General features: G+C 34.4%; 2 protein-coding genes across 2 annotated transcripts; one reads left to right on the top strand and one right to left on the bottom strand.

The window, feature by feature from the left end:
* Positions 1,990-3,974, bottom strand: LOC108661405. Its single transcript, XM_018117979.1, has 2 exons — positions 3,683-3,974; positions 1,990-3,359 (listed from the first exon to the last, which is right to left on the bottom strand). Exons 1-2 carry the CDS (start codon positions 3,972-3,974, stop codon positions 1,990-1,992), a joined length of 1,662 nt encoding a protein of 553 aa, XP_017973468.1.
* LOC18613155 (ethylene-responsive transcription factor 1B) lies at positions 13,330-14,377 on the top strand. Its single transcript, XM_018115406.1, has one exon. The coding sequence runs from the start codon at positions 13,430-13,432 to the stop codon at positions 14,120-14,122; it is 693 nt and encodes a 230-aa protein (XP_017970895.1). The 5' UTR covers positions 13,330-13,429; the 3' UTR covers positions 14,123-14,377.

Raw genomic sequence — 20,149 nt, 5'->3', positions numbered from 1 at the left:
CATTGTAATTTTTTTTAAGATTTTAGGGTGCAAGAAAAGAGTCCTGCTTAGTCACGCTTGCATTATTGGTCTCGGGTTTGACTCCTGCTTATTGCAGTGCAATCCAAATTAAAAAGCGATGGAAAATGCAGATACGATCCAATGCATTGAGACATCAAATGAATGGACTACTTGGAGAAATAACTTGGCACAAGAAATGTGGAATGATTGGATATTTTCTAGAAATGAAACTTAATTTTTTCTTTGGTTCAACAAATTGTATGCTTTATTTGTAATAACTCAAATTTATGTTGATTGAGACATATTTGTATTTGTTCTTAATTAGATAAGTTATGTTTCTTCTTTAATATTTAATTAACTATTGTATTCTATATATTTGTTAGTATATCATTTCTATATTATGTTTTATACTTGTAGATGGAAGTTGCATCATCTAAAGAACAACTATTAGTATGAGCAGAACATAATTTTCTCTTCAAAAATATGAAGCAGGATGCCTAATCAATCACACAAATATTATTGAATGAAATATTTTGTGCTTTATTCAATGGTTTACAATGAAATTCAAATTATTAAGGAGTACAATGAATTTGATGATCCAACAAATGGGCTAAGTACTGTAATTGGAATTTGATGATCCAACTATGCAATGGCATTTTCGTAAATAATGGGAACTGTAGTCCACTATAGAAAAAATATCTAATTTTTTTTAGCACTTTCTCCTCACTTCCAGCAACTTCATCTTCTTCTTCCCATCTTTCTTCCTCAATAAATGTTTTCCATATTGCATGGAAGCCATCCCTTGAAACATCCATAACTTTCTCAAAGTAACTTCAATTCTCATGCTTTGGTACACTTTTTCAAACCTCCATAACTAGCATAAGGTCTTTCTCACAAATATCAACATCTTGTGTATCTTCCTTTTCATTCAAACTCTGTCAAACTCAAGTTGAAATAGTATTATTCAATGCAAATATCAATGGCAACTTCGAAACAATCCCTAACAATTGACATCTGAAAGGCCATTATCTTCACGTACGACACCGATAACGTTATCAGAGTTTGTAGTCCGCATTGGATAGCGGTTTCGACTGTGCTTAAGTTGTCTACAAATTGCACATGCCTTGGGTCAAATTCGTCAAGCCGTCGGCTAAACAGATGATGTTTCCCCGTTTGTCGGTAGAGATGCAAATAGACTCTTGCAATTTTGTCTATTATGACCATAGCTCTTGCATTGTGAATATCTACGTAGTCCGCTGCCTTCCCCAACTGATGGAATCCTTTTCCTCCTAGGTCTTCCCGCTTGACCTCGCCAACTTGGTGGCAAAATGACAATTCGTTGCACGTCATCGGGGATGTCCCACTCATTGGGATGCCCAATCAGGCGAATGGGAACCGCATATCCCTCTACCCAAGATCGAGTCTTGTAATAGTCTGAGCAGAATTCAACGGCTGCACGTTTGCACTTACTGCCAAGGCAATAAAATCACAAATGGTGAACAATGTAAAAATTCAATTCACCATGCACAATATAACAAAACATGATTGCTCATACCTTATTGCAGCCATGGCATGCGTGCAGGGGAGTAGATCGGACTAGAACTCACCGCATGAACACTCCTTGGTGGAGAGGTTCACGACTCTGTCCTTACTCCAGCCTATAACTTGAAACTCTACTCGATCGATTGCTTGTATGAAAAAGTGACATGCTTAATTGAACCGTCTGTTCAACAAATCGGTAGCCCAAGGGCTAAGGGGCATGGTCAAATTCAATGCCTCATTGTGCCGGTCATGGAACCAACGTTGAAACATGCATCTGATGCACTCGATCAAGACCGTTATTGGCATTTTTCTTGCATGCCTTAGGCAAGAGTTAATACACTCCGCAGTGTTAGATTTCATTAGCTTGTATCACCTTACTGGTGACAGTGCACGTGCCTATCTCTCAGGGCTTAATCTCATAAGGATGTCATAAGTAGGTTTGCAAAGCTATTTCAGCTGATTCATATGTCTGTCAAAATTGGCGACCCTATAGCAATTGGCGCCCATGGTAAAAATCGCTGCAACATTTTCGCGCTTGAACCTATTTTTAACATTTTTCCCTAAATGGTAATTGCATAGATCGTGATGAGCATCCTTGTACACTTTCTCAACTGCATTCTTAATGCCAAAATGCTGATCAGAAATGAACATTGCATTTTCAGGACAACCAATCACACGACGCAATTGGTTAAGAAACCACGACCAAGACTCTTCATCTTCGACGTGGCCAATGCCAAATGCTAGTGGATATATCTGCTCATTCGCATCTTTGCATACCGCCACAAACAAAATACCCTTGAATCTACATTTCAGATATGTGGCATTGATAGCGACTACAGGCCGTATTACAGCACTGAACCCCCAAATACATGACCTAAATGCCCAAAAACAATATTTGAATCGTTGTTCCCCATCAGTAGTGACACACGTCACAATATCAAAATTTTCACATTCCAACATATGAAAATAAGAGGGGACGATTTGGAATGACTCTTCCGGCAGACCGAACACAAGACTTTTCGCGTACTCCTTCGCTTGCGAGGCCTTACCATATAGGCATTGCAATCCCCACTTGCGATTCATCTCTTCCATTATTTCCTTTGGTCTCAATGGGGTTACACAATTTCCTTGCACCCTGCTGGAGATAAGCTCACCAATTAGCCTTGTGCTTGCAGTTCGGTACCCATATCGCAAACCATCGACAATACGTGTGTGTACCTTATGCAACGTCCGAACTTGCCAATATTCTCCCTCAGGCAACTTCGTTGCATGCAAAGCAAACTTGCATGCCTTATCCTTACAACCAACCTCAAAACGAACGTGGCATGACTTTTTAACTCTAAACTCAAAATGCTCTTTTAGTGCCAACATGCTCAAAGCTCGTTTCAATTCAGCCTTCGATAGAAACACTTTTGCACGATATAAGTGGTCATCCATTGATCTGGATTCCTCACTCCCAACTGTTTGGAAGGATATCATATCTAGCTCGGGAATAATCCATTGATGAGATACCCCTATATTTACCCTCTTTTCATCACTGTCATCAGGCGAACGAATGTCGTTCTCAAGTGCGATGGTGTTCTCATAAATAAGGTCACCCTCAACATCTTCTAATTTAATGGTTCTGCAATGGTCGTCCAACTCAACCTCTTCAAACACAATAGTTGTGGTATGACCTCTACCGCTATCTACATGATTGCAATAAGGAATGTCGGTCTGCTCAACCCTATCATCCTCTGAACAGTCTTCATGTCCGCCAACGTAATCATTTTCATAGTCATAACGTAACTCACGGTTTTGATCTGCCGTGTCGTCCTCTTAAACATCATCTTCAATCTGATCAGATGCATCGTCATCACTCACAACCATCACAATGTTGTTTGCTAATGACAATGGACCCAATGCATTTTCGAGCGACAATTGTGTTTGTTGCAAAGTACCGAGTATTTTGTTCGATGCACATTCCGATCGAAATTGTGCAGACATCATTTGCAGACACCTCATGTGTGCATCGGGCTGCTGAAACTCATAAGGATACATCAAACGTGATTGCCATGGTTGTTTGTTAGGAAATGCATGGTATGGTATGTCAAAATAATTAACATTTTGTTCTTGTTGATTACTATGTTGGATACCGTACTCATGTGGAATTTGTTTGCATTTCCTGCCTTAACTGTCACAAACACAACAACTGCCCTCTCATCTCGTAAAATACTCACTACATCTTCATCATCCTTGATAACTGCGCACAAAACCCCTGTGGCATGGCTGAGCGATGCATGTAGCTCGATTTCATTATGTGAGTTGACCCCAACAACCTCTTTAACCAGCTTCACTAGTCTCAAAAATGACAAATCACTCCCAACACCCCTCACTCGTGTCTCACCACCCTTGTAAGTGTCATCGACCCAATAATCACCGTATGTAATCATGAGCTTCACATTTGACAGACTACTGAAATTTAACAGAAAATAAATGTCACAATCAGTCAATTTATCAAAAATAGCCCCTTAATGAATAGAAACCACTTATGCAATGCCTAAGTCACATTTGGCTGGCCGTTGAAATTTAATAGAAATTAAGTGTCGCAATGTCTAATACACATTACTGCAATGCCTAATAACTAGTGAACAAACGCCCCTAAACAAAAGGAGAATTGCACAAGTCACGCGCCACTGCTCTCGCAATATATAACAACAGGTCACGTAATACATAAAAACCAGTAACGCAATCTTAAAAAACTACTGAACAAAAACCTCTAAACAACACATGAATTGCACAAGTCACGCCAACCACTCTCGCAATACATAACAACAGGTCACGCAATATATAAAAATCGATCACGTAACCCTAAAAACTACTTAACAAAAGCCCCTAAACAACACATGGATTGCACAAGTCATGCGCCACCACTCACATTACAACAAGTAACGCAATATATAAAAACCAGTCACGCAAGCCTAAAAAACTACTGAGCAAAAGCCTCAAAACAACACATGAATTGCATAAGTCACGTGCCACCACTCTAGCTACAACAGGTAACGCAATATATAAAAACCAGTCACGCATTGCCTAAAAAACTACTGAACAATAGCCTCAAAGCAACAATGAATTGCACAAGTCAGTCACGCACCGCCAGGCTTGCAACACCTAAGAATAAGTCATCCAATGAATAATAAGCCTCTAAACAAAAGGTGAATTGCACTAGTTACGCACCACTAGTCTCGCAATACCTAATAATAAGTCAATCGATACCTAATATCCACTCACGTTATGCCAACTTAAACAGTCACGTACTGGCCTAACGTCACGCAATACATAACAACACGTCACCATAGGTACTCTATTCCATATACATACAAACCACTCATGCAACATCTCAACAGAAGATATGCATAGCACAATTCACGCACCGCGTATCACCCACTCTCCTAATATCTAATAATAAGTCACCCAATGCCTAACATCCACTCACGAAGTTATTCAACATAATATAACTTAAACGAAAAAAATAACTCAACGAAATATGTGCTCAATGAAAATAAAAATTGCTATAAATTTTATTCAAATTTTATTAAAAAAACCACTCCGGAAATACAAGGAGATGATACAAAAAAATGAATCGTAGTTCATTTCTTCATAAGTTCATCTACTTTGAACTCTATCTCGGCGACAATCTTTTCGTTGCTCAAGATGGCAACCTCCAGGTCAAAAGTCCTTTGCATCAAGTTGTTGATGAGGATTTGAATCTTCTACTGGAATATGTGCAACTGGTCCCTCACACTCAAGAATATGTGTAATTAGTCCCTCACACTCAAAGGCACCTCCTCCTCTTTGGAGGTTGCCTCTTTCCCCTTCTCGACTCTTGGATCTTTGGAGGTCATTTTTCAATTATCTGAGATTGATTAAGATAATTGAATTTGATTCAAATGGTTAATGGTTCCTTTTATCTATAGACATGAAAGCTGACTCTTCGTTTTCTACAGCCATATCAATGCAATGAAGAGGGGCTGAATTGGTTATTAAGTACCTGTTCGGCCTGCACTTTCATCTTATCTACCTCTTAAAAGCAAAAGCCAGGCCAAACATTATTTTTCAAGAAATTCTTAATAAAAAGCAACTTCAAGGTTTTCTCTCTTTTTCACTAATCAACAAGGATTTTAATGTTACCTCTTTTCTTTTTCTTTTTTTTTTTTAATTTAGGCATCATGGTTGACCAACCAAAATCTAATACTATTGCTACTATACAAGTCTGAAATTATATATAAACTTCAAGAATTACATTAGAGCTTATTAGGTTATTGAAGATAATCAATAGAGAATCACCTTCAGCATTAGGTAGCTAAAGTCACGCAATGCCTACAAATAGGTCACGCAATACTCAACAAATATTCAGTCACGTAATATTAATTCACGTAATGCCTGTCACGCAACGCTAACAAATATTCAGTCACGTAATGCCTATAAAGAACTAATGCAATGCTCAACAAATATTCAGTCAGGTAATATTCAGTCACGTAGTAACTGTTACGCAACGTTCAACATATATTCAGTCACGTAATGCCTATAAAGAACTCACACAATGCTCAACAAATATTCAAGTACCTAATGCCAAATAAACAGGTTACGATTCCTAATATCCAGTCACACATCCTAATATCCAGTGACTCAATGCCTAACAAATATTCACGCATCGCCTATAAATTGATTGATTTCGCTACCCTCAGCCAGATTTAAGTTTCCAAACTCATATAATTTACCCATCAACTTTTTCATTTTATGAATAACCCTAAATAAACGCAAGAACCCATAACAAATACCTTGATGTCATCTCTGCACTTTGGGATCGTGAGAAAGTTGGCTGCCGATATAGACCTCGATGGCGTTGGAGAGTTGGACGGAGGGATAGCTAAATCTAAATCGAGATTTAATTTTGGAATTTTAAGCTGAATGGCAAGATAGCAGAAAGAAAGAAACTCAGACGCGTCTTCATTTGGATTAATTGAATTAAAGGGTATTCTTGTCAAGTCCTATAAAAAATTAACTAAAAACAGTTAACATTATAAAGACGGTCATTTTTTAAGTCATTTTACTACGAAGGTCATTTCTCACAATTTTCTCATTAACTTTCCTAGCTTTTTCAATCATAGACAAAGTATTCTAGTTCATCTTATTTAACACTTTGTAATTACTTAATTAATTAATTAATTATGTTGATCTATCTCCTACATAGAAAGATATTGGTAATAAATTTCACAATTAAATTCCTAGTAGCCGTCATTTTTTTTATTGAAATAATTTGTGATAAATGTTATGATAAGCATGTAAGAAGAGCCTTTACAGTTGTATAGTGCAAGGAGGAGGTGGTTATCCATCTTAATATGGAAAATATAAGGTTTTGAATGCCTAAAGTTTTCAAAGAATATAAGTAAGGACAAAGTTGCAAAAAGTTGTAACATTATGATTATGTGTTGAATTATGAAGCAACATGCATTAAATAGCTCCCCCTTTATAGTTTTTATTATACAATTCTCTCAAAAAGTGGATACCGAAGGATGAACAGATTCATGCACCTGCTCATCTGAGGTTAAGTCACGTGGGAAGCAGTAACGTATAATAGTTTGGCCAGATGGAATATACCGTCAACTAGAGATGAAAATGTGGATCAATCCAAGACAACAAAATAGAAACTTGTTCAACCTGATCAGCCCCACGACCAAACTTAGATTCTTCTTTAGGGAATGCATACATTGGATTCATTAATCTTTGAAAACTTCAACGTTATTGAAATAAGGAATACATAGTTGCAAATTCACGTGCTGGAATATGTACATTTTGAGCTTAAATCTCAGCATTTCCATAAGCTTCGGGCATATATACTCATGAAAAGAAAGTAATATTAACTCATTTTTTTATGTACCCTGATTATTAATTGTTTTACATAAATCAGAGCATAGGACTAAACTAAAATTATATATATATATATATATATATATATATATATATGTATATATATTGAGCCCACTGTTCTTTACTGTAGCAGCTAGCAGCTGCATTAAGATAAAGATATATGAAGAGGGGATGAAACATTTCATGTGGTCATGTAAGCTCAATAGAATATACCATTGCCAAATTTCCAAGAATATAAAAAAAATTATAAAGTAATTAATGTCAGAATCTAGCACGTTTAATTATACGTCTGCATAATCTTTTTTGTTTGAATGGATTCATTAGCTAAGCTCCCAGGCACCTTGTTCAACTGAGCTAAGAACAATGGTTCATGCACCTTGCCCGAAAGAAAATGGCCCCATGGCCATTTACTTGCTGTTACATCACCATCAAGTTGCCATCTTCTTCACCACTGAAATTTTACTGGCCCATGAAAACCGAAAGTAGCACTCATTTCACTACCTTAATAAATTTTCTCCCCTGTAACTTCTTCCCGCTCATTAGCTAGGTTAATTCTCTCCCTAACATTGGTCTCAATTCATTTGTCTCCTCCTTTTGGTCTTTAGTAACGCTAATAATTATAATTTAATCTCTATTTTATTTTGTGGGACAGCAAAGCAATGAAGTCACCCACCCCCCCGAATTAGGAAAGCCGGCATGGCATCTCTCTTAATATATATAGGTACGACATTAAAAAAGGGAATGCTATAAATTGCTCTGCTAGACGCATCTTTAACTATTCAAACGCAAGTTGATGTTAAACTAATCAAAAACTACGCAATTTCTAGTTAACAAATTAGTCAAGATAATCATCTTAGATTATCTTTGAATAATTTATGTTGTACCGAAAGTGATTTCATTAAGACCCGATAGCTACCATATGGCTGACCATCGGTCCCCGGAGACAGCGACGGCAACGGCAGATGGTAAAATGATGAGATTTGTCAAAAGTTTGAAGCATGTAGGATCCAGTCATGAACGAGGGCTTAATAAAGAAATGACGATAATTAAAATATTATTATGAGTAATCTAGGAAGTGACCATGTACGATGAATCCTGGAATTGTCGAGCCTAAAATTAGTGCTTGGATAAAAAAAAGTGGTCAAATTACGCATGACCGAGTCTGGATACGGTGGGCACCACTGTTCATCTTGACCTTGTCACCGGACCCTTGTCACGTGACAAAGCCAAAACAAAATTACATATATACATATATATATATATATATATTAATATTTGATATACTGATAGTGTATAATTTTTATACATTATCAGTTCACCAAAATGTGACATTTCATTAATGAGCAAAAATAAAAAAATTTTAGAGATTAAAAATAAAATATTAAAAAATTTATAATGATTAATTAAATAAAAAAATATTTTCACTTTTCTATCTATCTCAGTGATTTTTTTTTCTTGTTCTCATCTTTTATCTCTCTCCAACTTCATTTTCTTCTCCTCTTCTTCCATTATCTCTCTCCAACCCCTTCATCTTCTTCTGCTCTTCTTCCATTAAAATTAAGTTTTGTAAAATTCTATAACTTTAAGAGCAATTTTTAAATTTTTTTATTTTTCAAAACCATAAAAGAGATTGAGAAAACATATCTTAAAAAATGAGAAAACAAGATTTAAATATATAAATCTTATAAGCAAAATTTTATTAAGTTAATAATTTTGCTTCTAATTAACAGGATTAAGCCAAAAATCGTTCTTTTCTTAAAAACCATATTCCACTTTCCTTTCTTGTGGTGTTGCAAAGGGAAATTCACTTTCACTCAAATAGTTTATTTTGAAACCTTTGTAAAATGGTTAGTTCCATCAAATATGACTGATTTTCATTTAAAATCTTGAAAACGTAGGGTTTAATTAAAAATTAAAATATTTATATAACATATCATATGAAGAATGATTTTGGTTTAAATATCATAAAACATGTGATTTAGTTTAACATCTCAGGTTTAAATTTATTAGCATTTTGGATTTTAGTAAAATGGTAAAGTAACACCTGAAAAGAATTTTAGTTTTTATAGGAATTTGGAGATTTATGAGAGAATTTTAAGAAAAAAAAAACCTAATGTCTGTGGAAAAAGAACAATTTTGGGCTTAATTTGTTATTAAGAAGCAAAATTGTTTGACTAAATAAAATTATACTAATAAGATTTATTTATTTGAATCTTGTTTCCTCAATCTCTAAAGAATAAAAATTATGGAAGAAGAAGAAAAAAAAAGAAGATGATGGAGTTAGAGAGAAATAGAAAAGTGGAGAAAAAGAAAAAGAACGGTTGAGAGAAAATGAAAAGTGAAAATATTTTATTTTTTATTTAATTAATCATTATAAATTTTTAATATTTAATTTTTATTTGTAAAAGTTTTTATTTTAACTCATTAATGAGGTGACACATTTTAATGAAGTGACAGTATATAGAAACTATATACTGTTAATGTATCAAATATAAATCTTATATATATATATATATATATATATATATATATGATCATTAAAATGTGAGCTACGTACCATTTTCATTTGTATACTTTAAAAAGTAACTTATTAATTATATAATTTTAACATTATAATGAAATAATTTTCCTTTTCATATTTTCATTAAATTTGGTGCTCGTATTTTATTTTATCAAAAAGTTCATATCTTTTATTTATACTTAAAAAAATCTCTATCTTTTTATTATAACCATACAAATCCTTAAATCATAATATAAAATTGATAGTAGTCAAACCTAATGTCACATGGGGTTTTGTCCACCTGTCAATTGAGGTGGCCACATCTTCAAGTCATGTCATATGCCATGTAACGAGCATGAATTGGGAAAAAGGAAAAATATTCACCTCCATTGTCAAATAAGCACATAATTAAGCATTCGTCACACTCTATATGAATAAAAAATCCACATAATCTAATTTTTATGTGTCAATAGTCATGTGTCAAACACGTGTCATCAACTAAGACACAATAGAAACTGTAGAGATCAAAATGATTTGTCATCCAAATTTTAGAGACTATAAATGTAATTTACTCTCTTTTTTATATATATATAAATGAGGAGGGAGAAGATTTGAATACGAAACTTTGCTTAAAAAGAAATGTGGTTAAGTTATTACACTTGTCACTTTTCTAATTTACAAAATTACATGTAATAATTTTTTTGATGCTAAAATTATTTTATTTGATATATTTTTATTATGTAACAATATCGTGTCGTCATTCTATTCAACTATATACTCTAAAAAGTATTATTATATTTTTTGAATAAATCACAAAATAGACTTTTTTATCATATTTATGATTTTTAAACCTTGGCTCAAGCAATAAAAATGTTAAAATTGACCCTAAAATTTTTGCAACTTTGTAACTATACAAAGATATTAGTTAAGGCATCCCAATATTTGGCTCGTTAATTGGTGGATGATGTTTCTGTCTAAAGAGTAAGATTCAAATCTCTTTTTTTAATTCAAAGAAAAAGTATTGAGTTTTGATTACTAAAAGAAATTTTGAGAGAGAAGAAGAGAATCACAAGTGGACACAAGTCAAGTGGAAAAGTTTAGTTTAAATTTATCTTATACGAGGAAATTTATAAAGTGAAGTTTTCACACTGTTAGGTTCACCTCTGAACTGGCGAACACTCATTTTTAATTTTTTTTTCACTCAATAATTTTCAACATGTAATGTGTTTTTCTTAGGAATTAAAAAAAAAAAGTTGTACAAGAAAAGTCAACCCAAAGTTTACCCTAGCTTCATCTGAGCATTTTTTCCATTAATTAAATAATGAATGATGAATTTACGAAATGATTGCATATATAGATCTTAATTAGTGGGAACACCACAAAGAAAAACTTGATTAATTTAAAGAAAACAAGGAGTAAAGAGGCGTCTCAATCAAAGTGGAGCATCTAGCAGTCTCTTCATTCCCTTTTGGGAGGACTTGCCAAAATTCAACCGATTTTATCCGAAACTTCTCGGAGAGATTGAATCTGCTAAGAAAGCTTTTAAGGTACATAGAGAGGGCCTGAATGTAGACCAAGCTGGAAAGCAAGTAAGTTGCATCCATGACTTGTTATTTTTTTAGTTTTAAACATTTCTTCCATGATGATATGTAAGCACATCCTTTTCAATGTTGTTTTGATCGTTTTCGATGTTGTTGTTGTTGACAGAAATTAGAGGTGGATGATTGCCTAAGCTTGCCCAACTGATTTAAACACTTGACCACCTTGCCCCCCCTCTCACATCAATTCTCGTACCCTATTAACCCCATTATTCAGTACATTTTTGTTTTTGCAATAAGTACCACATCTTATGAAAACAGATTATCTGGTTCTAATTCAACTGAACTCATGTTTAGATTGATACACTTCTCATTTTCCTCCCTAAATTATTTGATTGCATAGAGAATGACTTAAAATTTGCAATAAAGAAAAAAAAAAGGGAATGGTTTAGGTGAGATCAATTTTTGAAATTTCTGCTAATTAATTGAGAAATTACATCAAATTAGTTATTTGATTAATTGCATTAAATTTTGTTTCTGTTTGTGAAAATATGAAAGAGGATGAAATTTTTGTTTGGTATGACAAATGCTTTTCACTGTATATGTGGCAAAAAAAAAACAAATAAATAAATCATTGATTTAGAGGTAGATATGGGGCTATTATTGATTTAATGGCATGTTTGTGTTTGGATTTGCCAAAAAAACTGCCTTTGTCTGGTAGTTATTTTAGGAATTATGATTAAATTAGTCACTATATTATATATATTAATTTTATTGAATTTTGTCATTATATTTTTAATTTTGTTGATTTTTTAAAAAAAGTAATGAAATTGAAATATTTTATAAAAATATTTTTTTAGTGTAAGTGACATAAATTTCAATGAATTTTGTTACTTTTTATTTAAAAATGAACAAAATTAAAAATATAGTAATACTTTTAGGCCAAGGATATTTGCAGCCATGGATGTTTTCATAGCGTGTAATGTATTAGAGACTTTTCAAACTAAGCAATCTAGTACATTGGCAAGGTAGTAAGGACACAAGGAAAGGCTTGTGATGAATATTTGTCTTAATTTTTATTTTTCTTTGATTTTTATGAATATTTTCACAAAAACTTTGATTTTTTATGTATTTCAGATTATAAATTCAAACTCTTTTATAATATTGATATACAATATTTTTAATTTTTTAAAAATAAAAAACTGAAAACCCAATTTGAAATATAAAAAATAAGAATATTTGGTATTTAAAAATAAAAAAAATCATTTGATCTTATATCAAGTGGAGTTTTTTGTTTTTTAAATTAAAAAAAAAAGAAATACGTACCTCACTTTTTTTAAAAAAAAATTATACATCAATTAATAAGTCAAATGTTTAAATGCTTATATTAAATGGAGTTTAACTAATACTCTATTAGTAAGTTGATGTAATATTTGAATGTATATGAGATCAATGGCGAGTCTTGTATAAATAATATCTCTTTTATATTTCTAAAACAAAAAATTCTCTTTGGTTTAATTCATTAACTAGAAATTTCGCATAGGTGGGCTCCAACTGTATTCTATGTTCAAAGCTCGTCCTAATAAAGAGGAAGAAAATTCGCTGCCAATTAAAGTGACAAGTGGCTGCCACGTGAGCCAAAAAAAGGAAAGAAGCCGAAGTTAAGTATGGTGACAAAGCAATATACATCAGATGTTATGTAATTTTGGGTCCAACCCCGCCGCCGTGCGTCATTTGACTAACGTGCGTAATTGCTCTTGTAATATGAATATTTTAATGTGTGGTTTAAAAATATTTTCTCGATCAAATCTGCCCTTTAATTCTGGTATATAGAGGGTTTAGGTACTTGAAATGCTGTTAGACCCAAACAGAGTTGTCAGTGGGCACTGAGAGAAGAAAAGAACACGCTGGGCAAAATCTAAAGCATACCCATACAGCTATGAATAATCTCACACCAGATATGGATTCCTGTTTCTTTCAATACTCGACTCCAGAATTCTCCCCCGAATCATCGTCTGGCTCGCCAGAGCCCTTTTCTTGCTGGGATGACCTCCTTCTCCACCACAATTCCATTCCTTTCAACTTCAACGACTCTGAAGAAATGCTTTGGATGGATTTGTTGGCTCAAGGGCCTAAAGAATCCTCAGAGTCCAACTCCACCGATGGACTAAAGGAGGAAGAAGTTACTTCAGACGCTAAACAGGAGGAGCCCAAGAAAGAAAAAACTTATCGAGGGGTCAGGAAGAGGCCATGGGGAAAATATGCAGCTGAGATTAGAGATTCAACCAGAAATGGTGTCAGGGTTTGGCTAGGAACATTTGACAGCGCTGAAGCAGCTGCTTTAGCTTATGACCAAGCAGCATTTTCAATGAGAGGGTCATTGGCTACTCTCAATTTCCCAATAGAAGTCGTCCGGGAATCGCTTCAGGACATCAAGTATCGATGCGAGGATGGTTGCTCTCCTGTTGTGGCTCTGAAGAAGAGGCACTCCCTTAGGAAAAGGTCAAAGAACAAGAAAAGCAAACAAAACGAGGCCGCAAGGCAACAGCAAAATTTGGTGGTGTTGGAGGATTTGGGGGCCGACTACTTGGAGCAACTTCTAAGTTCATGTGAAACGGCTGCTCCTAGGTAAAATTCTTGCCATGAGGCAGGGGGCAGGGGCTGTTCCTTGCAATTTTTTTATTCCATTTCATTCTTGTTGTTTTCTTGATTTCATTTGAATCTCGGAGCTGTCCGACTTTTCTTGGGGGGCTGATTAGAGGGCTGTTGAATCTTGTTCCATAGTTCATCTTATCTGATTTTTGGTTTTTTTTTTTTTTTTTTGTAAAGTTGAAACTTGAAAATGATGGAAAATGTAAAAACTTCACCTTTATGTTATCTGCCTCAATTATTGCATTCTAAAACTATGGGGGCAAGATTTCAAGTGCTTTCCGCTTTATGGCCGACTTTATATTGTTTAAGGATTGTGGACTAGGCTTGCAAAAACCCAAAAGAATTCTATTTGGGGGGATTCAGATAAAAAAACAAGGCCAATGAGATATTTTATGTGGATTACAAGGTTGAATGAAAGCTACTAGATCCGTTGAAATCTAACTTTCACATTGGGTTTTACAATATCCAAGTAAACAGCGGTTAAAATATGCTACTTCTACTAACAGTGTTCTATAAACTAGTAGATCTGTGGAATAATGCCTCATTGGCATTGGATTTCACAATTTTGAGTTGCTAAAGGTTCAATTTCTCTATTAAAAAATCACTCTACGATTTATATCATAAGAAGTGGTGTTGGGGGGGAAGCGGGGAAGAGAGTTGTTCAAGATTTCAGTAGGAAAGGAATTTTGCAGAACAAGGAGAAAAAGGGAAAGAAGAAAACTTGTAATTAGCACAATTTGCATTATTTATTTCTATTGACGTCTGCTTTTTCCGATAGACACAAACAAGCACTTGTCAATGAAATTTATCCGAAATTAATAAAATTAAAAATAGATTCCGTGGAGTATCATTAGCATTTCTAAATAACGAAGACATCAGCAAGCAATTTGCCACTGGTGCTGCAACACAATGCTTTCTCTAATCGTCCACTTTCTCTTAGCTGTTTGTAAGAAACCCAACGGAACAATACCAGTTCGTTATAAACAAATTGTTATAAAATGTAAAGGAAGAATCTAAGCACCTTCCTTTTTTTTTCAACCCCCATAACCGAACCCTCTGTCCCCATTACTATTTTATTTCATTTAATTTTCTAATCAGATAGAGACAAATTCATTTCGGAGAATTCATGTGATCAGCTTGTACATGGGAAACGACGCAAGGACACTGCTCCACCACCAATTGCTCGATTTTGAAATGAAACGACCACGACGTATTAGCTGTCGTCATTATAATATGAAGCTTGCGTTTCCCTCAATTAATTGTGGGAAATTTAAGTGTTTTTATCCGAAATCAAATCCAAATTTACGTTTATATATCATGTAAACAGCTATAAAAGGACATTCAGTTCTTCCTAACCTCACCCTGGGAGTCAACAAATTAATTTTTAGCCCTATGCTTGTTGGACAGCAAATTCTTGGGCAGAAAAAATTACAAAAGAAAAAACAAAGGTTGGACAGGCAATTGAGGCAAGCTGGCCAATTGACAAATCTTACTTGTAGCAAACGGGTCTTGGAGCAGTGAATGGGGGTGTCAAAAGTCTAATCAGATGACGAACCTTTTTTTGGCCGTGCGAGTTCTAAATTAACACGCATGAACCCTTAATAATCGTACTTGATTATACGAGAAAACAGGAAAAAGTTGAAAATAACACTCGTCCATGATAACATCCCAGCCTCCCTGTTTTGAGTTAGGGGGGGATCATATGGCGGAGGCAGGGCTGGGCAGACACTTTTTGCTTTTATACTTCAACTTAGATTTGGCCCCTAAGTTCACATTCCTTTCAAAACCTAAACTTAAGAGCCCTCGGTCGAATCTCCACAAGGTTAATTTACTTGATACTTTGTCGTCCGATGGTTAGTCCTTCCACAACATGTCGTTTCCAATGCCATCTTAGTTGCCCTGATTCTGCAATGAATATAATGTTTTCTTTCCTTTTCCTGCATTTCTATATTGATTCTGAATGAATCGGGCAAACAATTTGCCACTCATTCTGCGACATAAATCACTTAGTGAGAACCCAATACGACTGCTGCCAAAACCTAGCATCAACAAATAAAGAAACTACTATAATATAAGGAAAGGAAACTGAAGAACCACTTCCCATTTGTTATTTTTCCGCAGTCAGAAACAGACAATTGCAGCAATTTCAAAGAATAATATTTTAGAGCAAGTATATCATAAGCAACCGCAACTCCTCCCTTAACAATTGCCTTAGGTTGAATTTAGAAATCAAACCACCACGACACACTAGCTGTCGTTTTCATAAAATGATCAGGCACATGTTCGTTTCTTTACGATTTATCTTCTTTTCTTTCTTAAGTAAAATAGAAAAGCATTATGAATTAATCAATTTGATATCCAAAATCACCTGAAATATCAAGTGAGGTTTGCGCCATCTATCGGATCCTTCACATATTTAACTATTGCTTATGGTTAAATAACATGTCAAGGTGAAAAGTTTAGAACCAATACTGAGTTGATAAATCTTTAATTTAAATCCTGAATTCATGTATAAAGATTAAAACACTAAATTATTTACTATTACTACATATCTATTTGGGTCATTGAAGTAATCATTACTCGTAACGGAATAACAAATTTATTTAGTCGTTGAGGTCTAATTGAGGATAAGACTTTCTCTCCGCTATTCTCTTTTATTTATGACGATTCACAATGAATAGATGCTGTACTTGAAAGGAAAGAGAAATATATATAAACCTTGGAAGCCTCCCATTAAAGATTTATTAAGTTAAAACCTACACAATCGCCAAACCACATTGATACATGCAAAGTTCATCATTAACTGATTACTTTAATATTAAATAGTCTTTCACACTTTGACTCAATTATTAATTTATTTTATTAAACCAAAATTACCAATTAATAATAGCCCACAAAAAAGAAAATTTTAACATTCTCCTATTTGGGAAATATTAATTGGAGTTTATTTTGATTTTAAGAAAACACTTTAGAAAAACAAGACTCTAAATTTTTTTTTTTTGGATTGAAAATTCATTTCATTAAAATTGATTGACAAAAAAATATACACACTAACAATATTCGATCAAAGGAAACAGACATCCCAACCCAATTGTTATTCACCCCATGGAATTGAGCCTCGTTAAAAACCTTATCTTAGTAAACCCAGAGGGACAAATCAAAAATAAAGAAAAAAGAGTACTCATCAACCATGGGATAGGATAATCTCATAATCAAATTCAAATTGCCCTTCATATCTTATAAAAAGATCTCTATCAATATCAACAGCTTCTTGAATCAACACTGGTAGGTGTCAAGAGTTCTTCCATTCTATCATCTCATCCATCATTCTTTTACCAATCTGGGCAATTGAATGTGCTGTCCTGTTTGACTCTCTTGGGCAGAAATCAATGGCTTGACAATTTATCCTTTCCATTAAAATTGCACAATCCTCAATAAGATGTCCCAAAGCTCCAGAAAATTATTGCTTTTTAATTCATCCCGTAACTACTTGGCTGTCCAGATAAATATCAGCAATCGTAATTTGTTTTTTAACACAAAAACTCAACGCCCAAACCAAAGCCCTCAACTCAGCTTCCTCCACACTTGCACAATACTATATTTTCTTTCCAGCAGCGCAAAGAAAATCACCATTCGGTCTTCTTATAATAAATCCAGCACCTACTCTCAAAGATCCATCGACATGGTCCATTGCTGCATCTGAATGTAGGGTCAGTCCACTTGAACGAAAGCCTCTATTTTCTCTCTCCACTATTCGAATCTCTGCAGCACTAACCTCCATAGCCATCAGATATTGATTTTTCATGTCAAGACCCAACTCAAGTGCCTGAACAGGATTCAAAATCTGGTTGCCGAAGATCCTTAAATTTCTTGCTTTCCAAATAGCCCACAAAATGCAAGCAATTTCTCCAACATCTTCAGGGCCAAGATTATTACTTACCTGGAAAATCCAATCAAAAACAGAGGTAGAATGAGCTCCTATGTCCCTAAAACCCCATTTTGAAGATAACCACGTTGCTCTCGCAAATTGACAGCAGCATAAAATATGAAAATCAGTTTCTTCATCCTCCCGGCAGAAAACACAAGTACTGTCCACATTAATTTTCCTCTAGCATAATGCTTTCTTGGTTGGAAGAGCACCTTTTAATGCTTTCCACAGAAAGAAGATAATTTTTCGCGGAATTGAGAGCTTCCAAATTTCCTTCCAAAATCCATCAAGAGAGCTGGACGAACAGGCAGATTGAGATTCCTCCAAGAGAGACGAAATCAAGTGATAACCAGACTTAACCGTATATTTTCCATGCTTACAAACAGCCCACACCTGTCTATCAACAGGAAGCCTCACATTGAGAGGGATAGACAAAATTAAATTACTCTCATAAGGAGGAAAACACTGCATAACTTTTGCTTCATCCCACTTCCCACCTCCTGCATCTATAAGTTCAGACACCATCATTGAGTTACTTACATTTTCCTCATATGCCATTGCAGCCCGAGGCGTTTCATATGGGATCCAAGAGTCCTCCAAAACCCGAATATCATTGCCATTGCCAACTCTCCATACTAAGCCTTTTTTAAGAATTTGTTGACTTTCTCTGATGCTTCTCCATAGGTAATTGGGGTTAGACCCAACAAGGGCATCCATAAAATTAACCCTTGGAAAATATCTTGCTTTAAGAATTTTAAAAGCAAGAGTTGGTTGCTGCATTTGTAGTCTCCACCCTTGTTTTGCCATCAATGCTAAATTAAAGCAACGAGTATCTCTAAATCCCAAACCTCCAGAGAATTTAGAAAGACACAACGACTTCCAACTCTTCCAATGAACCTTACGTTTTGAATCATCCCCATTCTACCAGAACCTTGCTATCACAGAATCTATATCTTTGCAAATGGCCTCTGAGAGTTTAAAACAGCTCATAACATAGTTAGGCACTGCTTGGGCTACAACCTTAATCAGCGTTTCTCGACCAGCAGCTGACAAGAATTTATTTTTCCAGCTCAGAACTCTTTTTGTTACTTTTTCCTTCACATAACTAAATATTTGTCTCTTTGACCCTCCACTGATTAATGGCATTCCAAGATAAAAACTGAAATACCCCATACTTTGATATGGTGATAAATAAAGTTGATCGAATATAAATTGATGTCAATTAAAATGTTTAAAAGTGATAAAAGACGAAAGGAGTAGTTTATGATAAAATATTTCGCAAGTGAGAAAATAATAATAAAATAATAATAATTTTATTGGAGGAGAATTTGTGAGATAAAAGGCGATTTGGAAGTCAAGTGAGGCACAATAAGGTATTTTGGGTACCAAGGAGACAAGATAAAATTTTTGGAATAAAATAATATTTTATTAATGAAATAATATTAACATATTAATATTTAGCCGGATATCGAAATCAGTCATGAAAAAGGATCATATGGTTGATCCAAGTGGGGGAGAAGATGACAAGCCCGACTCTATAAAAATATTTATCATGACATACATATGATGGATAGCATGTTTGCATGCTAGGAGAGTCCCGAAAAATTTACAAAAGTCGGTATTGTACCTAGAGGTACAATAAAGTTGATTTAAGCCTCGAACTAGATCAAATGGAGAATTTATGATGAAATTAAGAATTTTAAAGTTCCAGAATGGTTTAATATAGTGATTCGGAGTTTGAAGATCAATTTGGAGTCAAATCGGAATTTTCGCTATTCAGGGACAAAATGGTCATTTGCCACCTGAGGACAAAATGAGAATTTTAGAAAAAAAATTTTTAGCCCCATTTGACTTATTGGAGTATAATTTGACTTATTGGAGTAAGATTTGAGGTTTAGAAGTGAAAAATTTTAATTTCGGTATAATTTGGAGTAAAAGGGTAAAATGGTAATTTTCCCACCATAGGGGCAAAATTGTAATTTTCCACCACCAGGACATTTTTCCAGCACATGGTCTTTCTTTATCCTCATTTTGACCATTGACTAATTGTGTGGTGGAGATAAAAAGGATTAAAATTTT

The sequence above is a fragment of the Theobroma cacao genome, chromosome 1, assembly GCF_000208745.1.
Source record: "Theobroma cacao cultivar B97-61/B2 chromosome 1, Criollo_cocoa_genome_V2, whole genome shotgun sequence".
NCBI lineage: Eukaryota > Viridiplantae > Streptophyta > Magnoliopsida > Malvales > Malvaceae > Theobroma > Theobroma cacao.
The sequence above is the reverse complement of the archived record's forward strand: the minus strand, read 5'-3'. Positions and strand labels throughout refer to the sequence as shown.

What these genes read in the sequence shown, in the direction of transcription:
- LOC108661405 (XM_018117979.1), bottom strand. Translation starts at nt 3,974, where the DNA reads ATGATTACATACGGTGATTATTGGGTCGATGACACTTACAAGGGTGGT. An exon ending in TGCAAACAAATTCCACATGA is followed by an intron (nt 3,360 to 3,682) that starts GTACGGTATCCA and finishes ATGATGTTTAAG; the next exon opens with AGGACGACACGGCAGATCAA.
- LOC18613155 (XM_018115406.1), top strand. Translation starts at nt 13,430, where the DNA reads ATGAATAATCTCACACCAGATATGGATTCCTGTTTCTTTCAATACTCG.